This window comes from Sphaeramia orbicularis, chromosome 16, assembly GCF_902148855.1.
Source record: "Sphaeramia orbicularis chromosome 16, fSphaOr1.1, whole genome shotgun sequence".
NCBI lineage: Eukaryota > Metazoa > Chordata > Actinopteri > Kurtiformes > Apogonidae > Sphaeramia > Sphaeramia orbicularis.
The window spans coordinates 20377894-20392888 of NC_043972.1; the positions used below are offsets into that span (position 1 = coordinate 20377894).

At 34.7% G+C, this 14995-nt stretch overlaps 1 protein-coding gene and 1 non-coding gene across 2 annotated transcripts in view; one reads left to right on the top strand and one right to left on the bottom strand.

The window, feature by feature from the left end:
* Positions 1 to 780: 780 nt before the first annotated feature.
* Positions 781 to 14995, top strand: part of LOC115435201 (collagen alpha-2(I) chain) — a 39159-nt gene continuing 24944 nt past the window's right edge. The window contains exons 1-14 of the mRNA XM_030157466.1: positions 781 to 1567; positions 4190 to 4274; positions 6574 to 6639; positions 6724 to 6896; positions 7776 to 7892; positions 8586 to 8639; positions 8755 to 8808; positions 10218 to 10271; positions 10808 to 10861; positions 10987 to 11040; positions 13157 to 13210; positions 13588 to 13641; positions 13794 to 13847; positions 14583 to 14627. Coding sequence (XP_030013326.1) covers positions 1547 to 1567; positions 4190 to 4274; positions 6574 to 6639; positions 6724 to 6896; positions 7776 to 7892; positions 8586 to 8639; positions 8755 to 8808; positions 10218 to 10271; positions 10808 to 10861; positions 10987 to 11040; positions 13157 to 13210; positions 13588 to 13641; positions 13794 to 13847; positions 14583 to 14627 — 939 coding nt within the window. The 5' untranslated portion in view covers positions 781 to 1546. The remainder of the gene's footprint in view (positions 1568 to 4189; positions 4275 to 6573; positions 6640 to 6723; positions 6897 to 7775; positions 7893 to 8585; positions 8640 to 8754; positions 8809 to 10217; positions 10272 to 10807; positions 10862 to 10986; positions 11041 to 13156; positions 13211 to 13587; positions 13642 to 13793; positions 13848 to 14582; positions 14628 to 14995) is intronic.
* On the bottom strand, positions 5167 to 5238 carry trnap-cgg (transfer RNA proline (anticodon CGG)). Its single transcript has one exon. It is a non-coding gene; the product is annotated as a tRNA-Pro (tRNA).

A 14995-nucleotide genomic window follows, 5' to 3' on the forward strand; every position in this document is an offset into this window, starting at 1 on the left:
TTCCACTGGATCAGATTCTTGAGGTTTTAATGGGTTCAGGACTGGACACTATTGTAGATTATTCAGTTCAGAACTGTTACAGTTAATGTAGCAAAATCCGAATAAAGATATTTATGTGGTAAAACCTAAAATATTTGTTTTCTAAATAAATTCGGCAAAATGAGATGTAGGGAAAATGCGGTGTAGGGGGAAAAAAAGGTTTTTGCTAATGAATCTGTTTTTCTAGCATAGTATAGGTTAGTTTTACAAAGTAAAGTTCATTAGATAAGACACTATAAAGATTGTGCTGAGCATCAGAAATTCAATATTTGCTGCTAAATTCACTGTAGTATGAAGTGAATTTTTCATCCTGTCTGACATCTGTTTATTAGATAGTATGAAATGTCATAAATCTGAAAATTGCGAAGTGGTAATATTAGGTGAACATTTTTAGGCAAATTCTGATTGCATAGTTTTTATGTATTTTTAACATGGCAGTTCTTAAGTCTTTCATAAATGACTTCTTTTAATGATCTCATTAACACGCTGACCAATAACGAATAAATAAATACAAATTAAAAGCTGTTAAAATGTGGATAAAGTATCAGATCCACAAAATGCAACCAGGTAGAGTGGGAGTTTAGTTACACATTACATACCATGAGGTGAAAAATTTAAATAATCATAAAAATCACTACCCCAAAGGCATGCAATAAAATAGCATAAAAAGGAAAAAAAAATCGCCCAACAAGGACAGGATCTTATACTTAATATATGTGCCACTATAATTTAAAAGTCCTATTTAGATGTTTTTAAAATAAGGATAATGTAGATTATTCTAAAGAGATGGCCCTCGATATTTCTGAACATATTGATTAACAGAAGTCAAGCAGAACAGAAGGTGAAAGAATATTGTCTAAATAAAAATCTAAAGAAATTCTGTAGTAGAATATGAATTAAATTATTGTTTATATAGACACAGGTCCGGTGAACACTCCCATTAAACTGGTAGAAGTTTGTAATTTCTGAAAAGAGAATCAGATTAATGACTTTTTTTACAGAACTAATTATTCTCAGAAATTTCTTCTGTATTAGGAAAATCTCATTGAGACAAGTAGGGCGAGTATCAGGTCAGACAGTATTGAATAGATAGGGGTTTTTGATAGAATTACTGTCTGGTCATTATTGTTTTGGATTAATGACCTAATTAATCATAATATTGTCTTTGCAAATGATGTAAAAACCATCCTGACTGTTTGCTGACATGAATCTCCTGCTCAGATTTCTCTCTTCGTCTTCTCTGTCGGTGCTGGACTCTGACTCAGGTATTTCTCACCCGGCTGAGAAGCAGAGGTAGAGGATGAAAAAAAACAAGAAAAAAAACACCATCAGGATCCCATCAGAGCCTGGGAACCCGAGGGATCCTGGACAGGACAGGGAACCGTTGCAGGGATAATGCTGTGAGAACTGCTCAGGGAAAGCCAAATCAGGTCAGGTTTATCCTCTACTGTATCCTGAAAAGTGTCTTTTCTGGACGTAGTCTTCTCTGAGAGGAGACTGCAGCACCATGGCAGCCTCCAGCAGCAAGGTAAGGACGGGCTGTCGGCGCTGGGGGAGACCAAACGGGTTTTTGGTTTGGACGTTACAGGGGCCCACAGTGGAGTTTTGTTTATTTGGAAAGTGTTTAAAAGTGTCGTTTATTGTTTCTCGGACTGACCACCAATGGAAGCTGCAGAAGGTGAACTTTTTTTTTTTGCACTTTCCAGGTTCTCAGGCTGAAAATAATCACTGTAAGGTTTTAATTTGACTGTCCTCTCAGAATGTTAGTGATTCCTCAAAGCATCTTACATTAATGTTTCAAATACCAGGCCTTAGAAGTGACTGCATTTGATATAGCTGTAATAAATGAAGCTTCTATTTTCTGGCGTATTCAAGGTTTTCTCTTGGTTTTCAGAAGGTTTCAGGGGTGTTTGGGTTCCAGGATTTTGTCTAAATCTGTGGAAGACTTAGGTGTATCATTGAGGAGTCTGATTCTTAACTTTTTCAGTAAAAATAGGATTCAGTATCATGTTTAGCCACTTTATTGTCATGTGCACAAAAATTTGCAAATATATAAAAAAAGCAAGTAAACTTTTGGATGTTTTGCAGAAGGCCAATGTGACCAATTGCGGTTGTCTTCACTTTGACTTTACTTTCATTTGGTTTATGTGCTGCCCAAAATGGCTTTGAAACTGCACCTCAGCCTGGTGATGGAAAAGAAAACCCTCATAATTCTGTCTCTGAAACACATGAAACTTTTACTGTACAGATTTTTATACTTAATTGTTTCATCCTACCTGCCTAGAATACAGTTAAAATCATTTAATCATAGTATTTGTCCAAACATCCTTTCATTAGATTTGTCTTTATTTGCATAAAACATTCTTAGAAAATATCTTTCTTTATCTGGTTTTGTTCCATTTTTACTTAGAAAGACAAAAAGGAAGTATATATATTTTTTTTATTGGGTGAAAATAGATACTTTTTCTCCAGCATAAGATTCCAATCTGACTTTCCTGGTGAGGTTATGAGTTTTTCATTATAGTGTTACACTTTTTGTTAGTTTTATAATACAAAAGAGAGATTTTTACTGTGACAAAAACATTTCCTCTGCTGGTTTTTGCTTATTCAGTAAACTTTGGAGATTTTTAGAAAAATTAAGTGAAAGTGTTTCACCTCGCTGGCCCTGAGGTCCTGCAAGTCAGAGTGATCGGTTCTTTCGCTTTACATCAGGCGCCGCCTACAGACGACCATCTATTCATGCTCAAATTGAGAAAACCAGAATGTGTGTTTATTTACTGTACAAGACTTTATATTGACCATATCAATACTAATGCTTACAGTAAAACTATGAAGTAATACATTATATTTAGCAGCTGTTTAGCAAAGCATTACAGTGCAAACAACTTTATTGATCCTAATAGAGGTTATTTGTTTGGAGAAGCTGTTACAGTTAAATTTTACTGTGAAATCTGTAAAATCTATAAAATCAGAGCAGGACAGTGAAAGGATGGTCTTGGATAGTTATTTTCCAGTTAAGAGTTGAAATATTGTGACATATCCTCTTGTGCCATTTCTAACAAAATTTCCCAACTTGTGCAAACACGTGTTTGGATTCAGATATCTTATGATTGAGGTCAGTCTCTTCCCTTTAGTTCACAAGTTTTTTGACTTGGGATTTCATCTCAGAGTTATGATGAAACTGAAGGAAAATCCAATGGTCTGAAAAAAAGTTTTGACCTGTTAAAATGTGACAAAACTCCAACCTTCCCCAGCCACAGAGTGACTTAAACATCTGATCTGTTGGTGACAAAGCTTGTTTTGTTTGTATGTGCATTATTGAAATCTGACTCATCATGACAGTAGATAAATCAAGCTTAACACAAATATTAAAATAAAATGGCATTTGATGACCAACAAATACAACTACATGTACAGCAATTAAACATCATCATCACAGTATTAACACAGTGTACGACCAGGGGAAGAGGCTTTTATTAGTCAACTGTGTTATGTATATCACAGCATTATTGTTGTTTTTAGCCTCTGCTGTTACAGATAAATTAAAAATTAAGTTCTTTTTAGAAAATAAGCAAATACAGATGCATAAAAAACAGTGATTTAACCCTATATATCCTTCCTTTAAAGGCTTTTGCAAACCTAATCCTCAGGAGAGAGACTTACACTAGATATATACAATTAATCATCTGCAGTAACAGCAATTTAACTCAAATATTACTACTAAAATCTTCGGGGAAAAAATGGAGAAATGCTCATTTACTGTACAACAGCTTTTCCTCTGTCTATGAACTGAACTGATTTATTACTTCCGCCAAGTGAAACGGCGGATTTTGATGAAATTTTCAGGACATGTTAATTCCGGCACAAGGAACAAATGATAAAATTTGGTGGTGATCAAGATGGGGGGGGGGGGTTGAAATTTTCAGGAAATGTTGATTCTGGCACAAGGATCAAATAATTACATTTTGGTGGTGATGGGGGGGGGTTGATGAAATTTTCTGAAAATGTTGATTCTGGCACAAGGAATAAATGATTAAATATTGGTGGTGATGGGGAGGGGGTGATCTGCCTTGGCAGAGGTCTGTGCTTTCTGAGTGCTTTTCTAGTTGTGGATAAAATTGTCGATGACTTTTCCTGCGTTTTCCTGCAGGTGTCTCTCCTCTCACGGCTGCTCATCTTCCTACTGTGTGTCATCTTTTCTGTTTGTCAGGATGAATATTCTGGATACCACTCAGGTCAGAGACGCCATCAAACATGAAATGTTACATTTCATGATCAGACAAATCACATTTACAGCATATGCCTTTAAAGGTTTACTGTAGATGTCTCAGCCTGATTGTTTACTCAGAAATTATCCCATAAAGACCCAAATATACATCACTGACCAAAAGCATCCACTGATATAATATGTTTAATACTTGTTGATCCACTAATTCTATCAATACATGTAAATAATTGGTGTAAAATATGGTTTGTCATCCTTTCACGGTCATCAGATATGACCCTTTTGGACATTCAGAGGCTCTGTAGTTACCATGGAAACACCGTCATCTTCTACAACATTGATTCATCAATAAAACCCATGAAGTTGGATCAATAACAGTGGATGAAGACACTTGTTTTATGTTTAGTTACTGATATCTTTGCTGAAAAAGTCACTTTTTCTTCAGTTTTGTCTGTTTCTGATATAGTAACCTTCAACTTTAATCTGAGCTTTTATGAACATCTTCATGATCCGTAAATTAAATACAGGAAAATACCTGATATATCCTAATAAAATTCAAAATACAGATGATAATATTATAATAAATGGTGATAAATCAACCTAGAAAGGTTAGCTATAGAGAAAATTCCACTTTGGAACTGCCACAAAAGTAGTACTGGGTCTTTATGGGTTAAACTGTGACATTTGGAGGAAATAGTGTTTAGTTGAATATTTAAGACGTACAGTAGCTTAATGTATGTCTTTAGGACTGCTTCTTCTATTTCTTATTATTTTATCTGCAAAGTATCAACAAATACCCTTTTTGATTTAGCTGTAGTAACACATCTTCATTTCTCTGTTAAAGCATGTGTTTTCACTGATTTACTTTAACTGAGAGCATTGAGGTTCTGTCTCTAAAGGTAGGGCTCGTCCGGGATTTGAACCCGGGACCTCTCACACCCGAAGTGAGAATCATACCCCTAGACCAACGAGCCACTTAAATGAAAATAGAACTGAAGCAATGAGGGCAGAGGGGAAGGAAATGAAAGAATAAAAGGGAAGAAAGACAACACACTCTTTGCAATCATAGAATTTACAAAGATATTGTGTAAATCTGTACGCTGTTGTAACTCCTCTTTGATTTCACACTGCTATTGATTATGCTGTAACCTTTTAAAGCAGCCTACATAATAGTTATTTGATAGCTGATATATTCATCTGCTTGCATTTATTTACAGTGGATGTCAGCCACAGACAATTATTCCTGTTTATTCTAATTTGTAGTGTTTCACTGACTCGCTGTCATTGAAGTCCTTCTCCAACTCTGAGCAGTTTGTTACCGTAGCAACTCACTTAATTGTCCAGTGTGTGAGATTTAGGAGGATTTTTGAGGATCCAAGGATAGAAATGGAATACAGTAGTCATAATTAGGTTTTTATTATATATCATGACATGAAAATGAGACTTGTGTTACTGTTACCTTATGATGAGTTGTTTATTTCTTTATATCTGTCATTTATAGTGTCACCATACTCCAAATGGACTTTCTCATCTCCTTCATTCCATTGTACAGGGTTGTATCCAGTGTTGTAGTAAATGTACCAGTGTTCCCTACTATGTTTGAGTGTAGACTACAGTTGATTTACTGTTAACAACAAGCCTAGAATAGACAAAACAAACTGACTCTAGTATTGGATGTTTGCATTTTTTTTACAGCCATTCTGATTGTGGGATGGCATCATAATAACTTATAAACAATGACAACTCCAGATTTTCTGTTTTAGGGTAAAATGTAAAATTACATGAAAATGTTTAGATTTACAAACTATCTTTTCCTGAATATCCTGAACGAATGTGAACAACATGACATTTCTTGAGAGAAGTAAGTGTAATTTTAATAATATTCTACCTGTTACTAAATGTTTTGTGTATTTTTAGATCCACTGTGATCTGTAAGTTGTAATAAACGTGCAAATGATAAGTTGAGACGTAATATTGTTAAATTGCACTTATTTTTCATAAGAAGTTTCAGGTTGTTTGTAGTTGTTCATGTTATTCACATTTTTTAAAGTCTAGTTTGTAGATGTAAAGACTTTCATTATGTAATTTTGCTTTTTTCGCTGTTATTTTTACTGGTGTGTTTTACTTGAGATCATATTGGGCTGCATGTTGCCCCTGAACTAAAATGAGTTTGACACTCCTACTTTAAAGAATAAGATGCTTGTGAATAATTTTTATCTTTCCAGGATTTAGTCTTCTTCTTTTTTTTTTGTTTGATGTCACAATGCGTCAGAGAAAGTAGTAATCTGTATGATTATGTGTGTGTTCAGGTGAAGACCACACCTTTGAAGGGTCTCTAGTCGACCACTATGACAGCTTGGCGTCTCCTCATCCAGGTGAGCTCACCTGTTCGTATCTGAATGGCAGCTACTGATAACCAGCCCAAACCGTAAAAAATCTCAGATTTCATCTTCTTTCAGAGTATCCACCTGAACCGACTCACAGCTACGATGAGGACCAGCAGCCAGAGGGGGAAGACTACGACCCCTATGGCCCCGCCCCCACCCAGGTCACCATGATCACCGAGGACGCCTTCCCATACGCCACCACTGCTGAGTCACACTACGCCAAGGAGGACAAAGAGACCATGCAGGTGCAGGGTTTTACATGTTTGAGTACAGTTAGTATCAGGTCCATTTATCAACTGCTGGGTCATCACTCATATGGCTTTAACTGGGAGGAGTTTGACTAGTTGAAATAACCATATATTTCAATACAAAGCATTATGATGATGTACAATATGTTACGATACAACATGATGCAATATGGTGTGATAAAATACAACGTAATACGATGTGGTGTAATACATACACATGCATTACAGTGCAATCTGTTACAATATCTAACATTACAAAACAACACAATATAATACAATAAAATATGATATATGATATGATATGATATGATATGATACAATTGATGCTATAATTTATTGTTTGTCCGCTGTTGAGCCACACAATAAATTGACCAATTGGACAAAAACTCCCACAAATGGTGGTAATAATGTATTATTGTGTGTAAAATAATAATAGAAAATGTTGTTTCTATTTCAATTTACATTACATTTAACTCCATGAATTAGATAACTGTGGGTGAATATAAAAATTAGTACCACGGTGGAAAAATGTTTGGGCTTCTTAGCCATATATTAAAGGATAAAAATACTCAGTTAATTATCTGCACACAGTTTTACATTTCTCTGATGTTTAATTAAGGACATGAATGGCATTGAGCAAACATAAGGTATATCCCATTATTGTAATGTATTTATGCCTATAATGTTTAATGATAGAACTTTTAAGGCCTTAGTTTAGATTAAAATTCTCCAAGTAAAAATGCCTGATTGGTGTCAGATAAACAAGGCATTGTTTTGGTTTTAATGTCAGAAAGGATGCACATGAAATCCACAGACTCATAGTGCTCAGCCTACATTGTGTATTTCATGTTCCTCGTTGTGTCATTTTTATTTCAGGTTCCATTTGAGTCCGACTCTTCTGAGGAGGAGTCTGGGGCTCTCGGAGAGGAGGGGCCGACAGAGTGCAACTGTGAACCCGGAGAGCCTGGATTTGCTGGATTTGCAGGACCAAAGGTACAGAATCATTTTACTTGAATTAAACTATGAAGAGGGTTTTATTCAGAACATTACACTGACCAGCCTGTCTTAAATCTGGTTGACCTTTTATGTTGAAATCAGTACTGACAAACTCACAAGCCTAGTTTTGTTAATAATACTGCAGTATCACTCAACATATACTGTAATTTACATGTAAATTATATGTTTATAGTTATATATTATGTTATATGCCTGCATCGTGTTAAAGGACTACTATGCAATTATTTTTTATATAAAATCATTGGTGGTTTAATAATTTACACAGCTATAAAACACTTTCAAGACAGAAAAGTAAATACAGTATGTCTCCAGTTTTTCTATCTAACCATCTAATTAAATATAAGATGTCTAAAAATTATTGAAAAGAGAAAATAAAACATGCACATTGCATAAAAATCCAAGGAAACAATGTAAACAATCAGAATGTAAAAAATGAATAAATAAAATAAGAAAGCTTCTGTGTTAATGCACCTCAAATAGACTAATTGTATTTCTAAGAACCTTATTTTTTCATCAATTCCAAAATAAAATCCTTCCTACAAAATATTTATTCTCAGTCTGAGAAGAACTGAACTCTTTGGTTAGACTTAATTTTGTCTGTAATACTGATCTGATCTAATAGATGTTTTCTTCTACATTTTTGGATGTTTTGCTGTTCTATTGTCTCAGGGATCCAGAGGTCTGCAGGGTAAAACTGGTGAACCAGGAGCTCAAGGCAGAGAGGTGAGAGTGTGATGCGTTACTACTGATACACGAACTGAACAAATACCAGCAGACCAAAGTAGAAGGGTTCTTGATTTTTTTATTAATTTATATTTATATTTTTGTTCCACTTTAGGGTTATAAAGGAACCAAAGGAGTTCAAGGCAGAAGAGGAGACCCTGGACCAGTGGTGAGTAAATGATGAAACAACACTGAAACAACCAGGCATCATAAACAAATGTCTGTTCACACCATAAAAACATAATGAGAAGATTATGTCATTAAATGCAAACTTCTTTAAGTAAAACTTACATCAGTAAATCCAACATCCAACACGCTGTAATACAGTGAAAATTAGTGTTTATGTTTCCACAGCTGTCAAAACCGACTGTCCATCAATCTGTCTGAACACACTTTACACTTATTGTAGTTTTTACACTGTTATCATGAACTTGTTATGAAAGCTGCAATCTGGAAGTACAAACTATACAAGTCACATCTGACAATGTGGATTGTTTCTCTTTCACATTTTAATATCCAACATGATACTGTGTGTCTTGTTTTTATCATAGGCCAAAAGGTGGAAACATCATCCTTGATTTAAAAAAAAATCCAAGATATGAAATCCATTTCAGTCTTGTGTTGATGTGAAAATATTTACCTGCTGGATATTAACCTTCTTAATAAATTGGTCGTCACCTACTCCACAATCCCCACTACCACCGTGCAAAACCATCCAGGATCTTTGATAATAGTTTTTTAATAATAATAATAAGTGATTTACCTCTCCGTGTGGAAGAGACTGGGATCAGGCTTGACTTTAAATACTGTTTTCTAACTCTAAGTAGTTAAACATTAACCAGTGCTTTGGTGAAAATTATTACTGAATATCCTACTGTTTTGACAGTGACACAAATTGACACTTTGTATAAATGTCTTTGAAACTTAAACTTACTTTTGAAATTAATTTTACTATAAAATTCTTGTTCTAATTCTTCTTCTTCAGTGTACCTCAGAAACATATGGGAAAGAAAAAAAAATCAAATTAAAAAAGTTGTTGCACTGCTAAAACTTTGGCCTCAACTGTAGATCAACCCATGATCAGACCTATAATAATCAATATGTGATCCAGCTGTTTGAAACAGACTGATATCTGAGACCTGTACCAGATACCGAGACACAGTCAGGTGAAAGTGATGGGAATCATGTACAATGGCCTTTATAGTCTAAAGATCTGAACCCATCTGAACTATGGGGCCAATGTGACTATGGTCTAATGCTCTCCATCTCCATCATCATCAAAATGCAACGGAAATATGTTTAGCTAGAATGACATTCATCCCCTCAGTAGGTTTCACAGTCTATGTTGAGGATCTATCTGTCATTAGTCATTCACCTGTACATTTAGATTGTACTGAAATATGGAACATGATTTCAACATCAGGCTGTTTTAATGGAGCTTTAATATTAATGCTCACCATGTTCCACAACACCTGCTGTTTCTAACGCATCAAGTACATTGTGTTACTCCGGAACCTTTCATATCATATGTTTTATTAACAAAGAATCTGAAACGACCTTTGACCTCTCTCCTTACAGGGCGACACTGGGCTTGAAGGAGAGGACGGAGCGTCTGGTTTCTCTGGTGCGATTGTAAGTGTTAAAGTCTGTTTATTCTTATCTTATCTTATCTTATTTCTTATTTTTATATATTGCTTAGGCATGCAGTGTATCTGCAGGTCCTTAAAAATGTGGAATAAATGTTTAATTTAAGGCACCAAACTGTCCTAAAAAGTCTGATTTTTAATTCTGAACTGTCCTAAATGACAGGATAAGTAGTAAGTAAGTAAGTAAGTAAGTAAGTAAGTAATATGATTGTTTGGTTTTTACTGTTTTTACGTTGGTGATGCATTTATTCTGCAGGATATTAAATTAGCTTTTTTGCGGAGGATTTTCCAAATACAAAATAAATAAATAATAAATAATAAACAGTGAAAAAAAATCTGAATCAGAAAAACTAGAGCATGTAGATGGTTTATATATTTTGCGATGATGTGAATCAGGAGGAAGAAATGAAGACTTATGGAGTGGTAGTGTTGGATGAATTTGATTAAAAAAAAAGAGAAAGAAACAGCGATGGAGTGAATTTCACAGAAGAGTTTCATTATTATTGTGTTTTTTATCATCAGGGAGAACCTGGACTTCATGGAGACCCAGGAGAGGCTGGAATTCTGGGTGTGAAGGTAATAAAAAAAAAAGAAAAGAATAAAGAACAGCACTGCAGTGGAATTCCTGCATTCATATGTACAGTGAAAGATCTGTAGTTTCTTTTGCAGTAAATAAATTCAGGTATTGTTTGTGTTTTCAGGGTGACATCGGTATAGAAGGACCTCGTGGAGGAGTTGGAGCTACTGGTGAGACTGTAAGCAAACCCGACTCAGCTCTGTTCTGAAGAGTTTTTGATTATTTATAACACACTTCTCAGCCAGTCCACATGTAACAGTAGAGACATTTGAGTAACAACAACATTTAATAATGACTAGATTTATACATATTGTGCACTTGTTTCTACTAGTACTTACCAATGTGCAATTGCAATTTTCACTGCTGTTTTTTATAGTTATTGTTTTGATTTTTTTGTGGTATTTCTTGTGTGTATATTTGGTGTTGTGCTGCTTTTGGAACCTCAATTTTGTGAGGGCTCTGCCCAAAGGATCAATACAGTTCTATTGAATCGAATAGAATCAAATCTAATCTAATCTAATCTAATCTAATCTAATCTAATCTAATCTAATCTAATCTAACCTAAATGCACTTCAGCTGGATCAGTGTTTTTACCATCATGGTATTTTATGGCAATTATCACACTGAAATAGTATGATAACTGTTAGTGTTTACAGTTGCTCAAATACTGTACCTCATCAAGTAAATGAAATATGTCACATTTACTATGATGACTTTTAATGTTCACTGTGGTACATCCACATCTACAGTATAAATAGCCACCAGAATTTTTTAGGGGAAAAAAAGGTTCAGTGTCAGTACTATAGACTCCTCTCTACATCACTAAAGTGATATTTCTATTTGATAAAAGTCACAGCGACTTCACAACTGCAGTTACTAAAGACAGAAATTCTAAGACAGTTAGAAAATACTGTTTTGCTTCATGAGCTGGAGGCGATAAAACACTTAACACAGGTAGCTCCCATTTAATTCTCTATGCCTGGCTTTACCAAGCTAGAAAAAATGTGTCACAGACTATTTTGCTACCTGAGTTAAATACAGAACAATAATATGATTCATTTTCCAAATTAAATTACAATAAATAAGGAAAAACAGATAAAGGGCAGATAAATATTAATTTATGAAAGCCATGTGAAAGGCAGAAGAGAGGCATCAGCTGAACAAGATGAAAACAACATCAAAGATGCTGCTTTGTGCTCAAGAGGGTCACAAAGGAAGGAAAAATATACAAAAAGATGAAAGTTATGCCAAAAACAGAAGAGAAAAACAGTGAAATGACATTAAAGATGAAACAAGATGCAAACAGCTTAAAAGAAAGAAGATGCAAATGATGTAAAAAAAAAAAAAAAAAAAAAAAAAATGCAAAAAGGTGAAATAACAAAAGATGCAAACAAAACCCCTGAAATTATGTAAAAGGAATAACAATATGCAACAAAATGCAAACGACGTTAAAGATGCAAACAACATCAAATAAAACAGATTAAAAGGGCTGTGTTTTAAAGTGGAAAATTCAGTTAGTCATGTGGTTTTTGGTTTGCGTCAGCACTTGGATTGTTTATTTCATTTGTGTATTGGTGATGCTGTTACCACAGCACTAACTGAATATTCTTTAGACACTGGAAATTTCCACCATTCATGACATTGAGGAGTCATTGAATTGACTGACTGGTCTGGATTAACGGATAAAAAGAGGTGACAAAAAACACAAACAATGAACTTGATGCATGAACAATAAAAGACATAACCATCTGCCCTGCAGATGGACAGGTGTGTGTTGTTTGATATCAAAGCAGGTTTTATTTCCATCCAGATGGCTGGAAATCACCTGAGTTCACCTTCTTCTTAGGTGTAATCTGATGATCTGGAATTGTCCTTTTTTAATGCAGGCGTCTTTGTCACTGATCCTGTACTCTATTAAATGCAGCAGCTGTTTACTTGCAGTTCTGGAAGCTTTGATAAAAACATCTGTCAATGTATATTTCATGATGTTTAATCCATCCAGGTGAAGGTCCGACACGAAGTGAAGCCTTCTGAAGTTTAACCTATCTCCATTCTACTTCTCCATCCAGATATGCAAAGACTGTTTTCATAATATCATGAAATACACGTTTAACAAGTGTATTTACAACACACCTCATCTTTAAAAACTGACTACTCAATTCAATATACTTCAATTCTTTATGCCTCTGCTTTGCACTTTAGACTTTATTTTTCAGTTTAAAATAGATTTTTTTTTTTTTTGCAGAAGGTTAAGGTGTAAATTCATGTTCTGAATCTATTATTTGATATTTCAGGGCTCTCGAGGTGATGCTGGTTCTGCAGGTAAAAAAGGAACTAAAGGCATCAAGGTAAAGTAGAAATTCATCATATTCCAGCAAAAAAGACAAGAAAATTGGTTTATGTAGATCAAAAATTGATAGAATTTTATGTTTTTTCCAGTAACTTGAAAGTGTTTGCATTGTATGGTAGTTTTTGTTTACTCATTTATCACTGCTTTTCATGTTTTTTCTAATGTGTTCATTTTCAAAAGTATATTATTTTGTGGATTGTTGCACACATACACTACCAAAAAATCTAAAAGTAAATAAAACTAGCTTGTCTGTGTCACAGATTTTAATCTTTTGCGATTGATTGAATGTTAATCTTTATTTAATAGCTCAACAATCATATTTTGAGGATGTGTTTCTGGATTTACCTATTTTGGTTGTTTATTTTTCCTGTCCAGGGCTCACTGGGTGAAGAAGGCACACAGGGTCCTCAGGGTCGTGAAGGACAGAAGGTACAGAGATAAACATCAAAATTTTCTTGATATATCAACAAACCACAGTAACGTTTGTCTCCTGCTGCACTTCCTCCTTCTGACCAATAGATGTCAGTAGAGCTCACACCTGACTTGCCATTTTAACCCTTTTCTTTCCCTGTTTCTCACAGGGCCAGATTGGAGCTCCTGGATTTCCTGGTGACGTCGGCGACAGAGGCTCCACTGTAACTCAGATCTGTGATATTTGCAGCCTCATTCTTTAAAAAAAGAATATTTTTATTAAAGATATGGCCTCATTTAGGATAAGAAACACTTTAAATGAGTCAGTAGACAAAAATGAAGAATGTACAAGACAAAAGTTAATAACTGAAACAAGTATATAGTCACAGCTGCTTATTACAGAGGAAGAGTGAAGATACTTACTGTAAATCTTCTGAGCTCAGAGCAAATTAAAGGGACCTTCGATAAAAGCCTGTCATTAGACTGTGTTTGATCGAATGGAAACAGTAATTTAGTACAGATGTGATATAAAAAATAAAAAAACCCAATGACTCATTATAAAAAACCCAGACCTCCCCTGTGTAGAGATGTGAAAACACCTCAAACTGATCCCTAATAAATGTCAAAATGTTCATACACTTAAACATAAGAGACTGCAAAGTGCATTTGTTTACTTTTATATGAAATAATTGATGCACAAACATGTAACCCCATTATTCATTATGTTGAGCATGGAGCAACAGATTAAAATCAGTCTGATGCTCTTGTATTGTACAGTTACCATATGATTTTAGTACATTTTCCAGTATTTAGTGATTTTTTAAATATTGAATGCAGTGACATGCAAGTTTTTTAGTGAATATTTGTCCTGCACATCACCCTGTAAAGACTTCACTCCTCATGATGCAAGCATGTTTCATAATAATCTGTCCAAATGATTTCCTCTTTGTCGTCCTAAGGGTTATACTGGACAGCCAGGAGGCATCGGACCAACTGGACCAAAGGTACGAACACACTGAGGAGCACATGTTGGACTCATTATCTGTTTTTATTTGTAGCTTTTTACCATTACCATGTACACACAAAAAATAAAACATCAGACAAACATGGATGTGGGATGTCAGAACACCGATATCCATCAGTTATCCATAAATATACACAAGAAATCAGGGTTCATGACCTAAGGGAAACGAACTGGTGAGATTTTGACGAACTAAAAGGTTAGAAAATATGCTATGAGTGATTCTGCCCATTTTTCCAGAGCACTTTTTTTTCCAGATCTTTCAAAATCTAGCAGTCATGTACTATTTACTGCATGAAATAATACTGATAAAACGGCTTATTTTCCAGCTTTTACTACAGGCATGAGTGA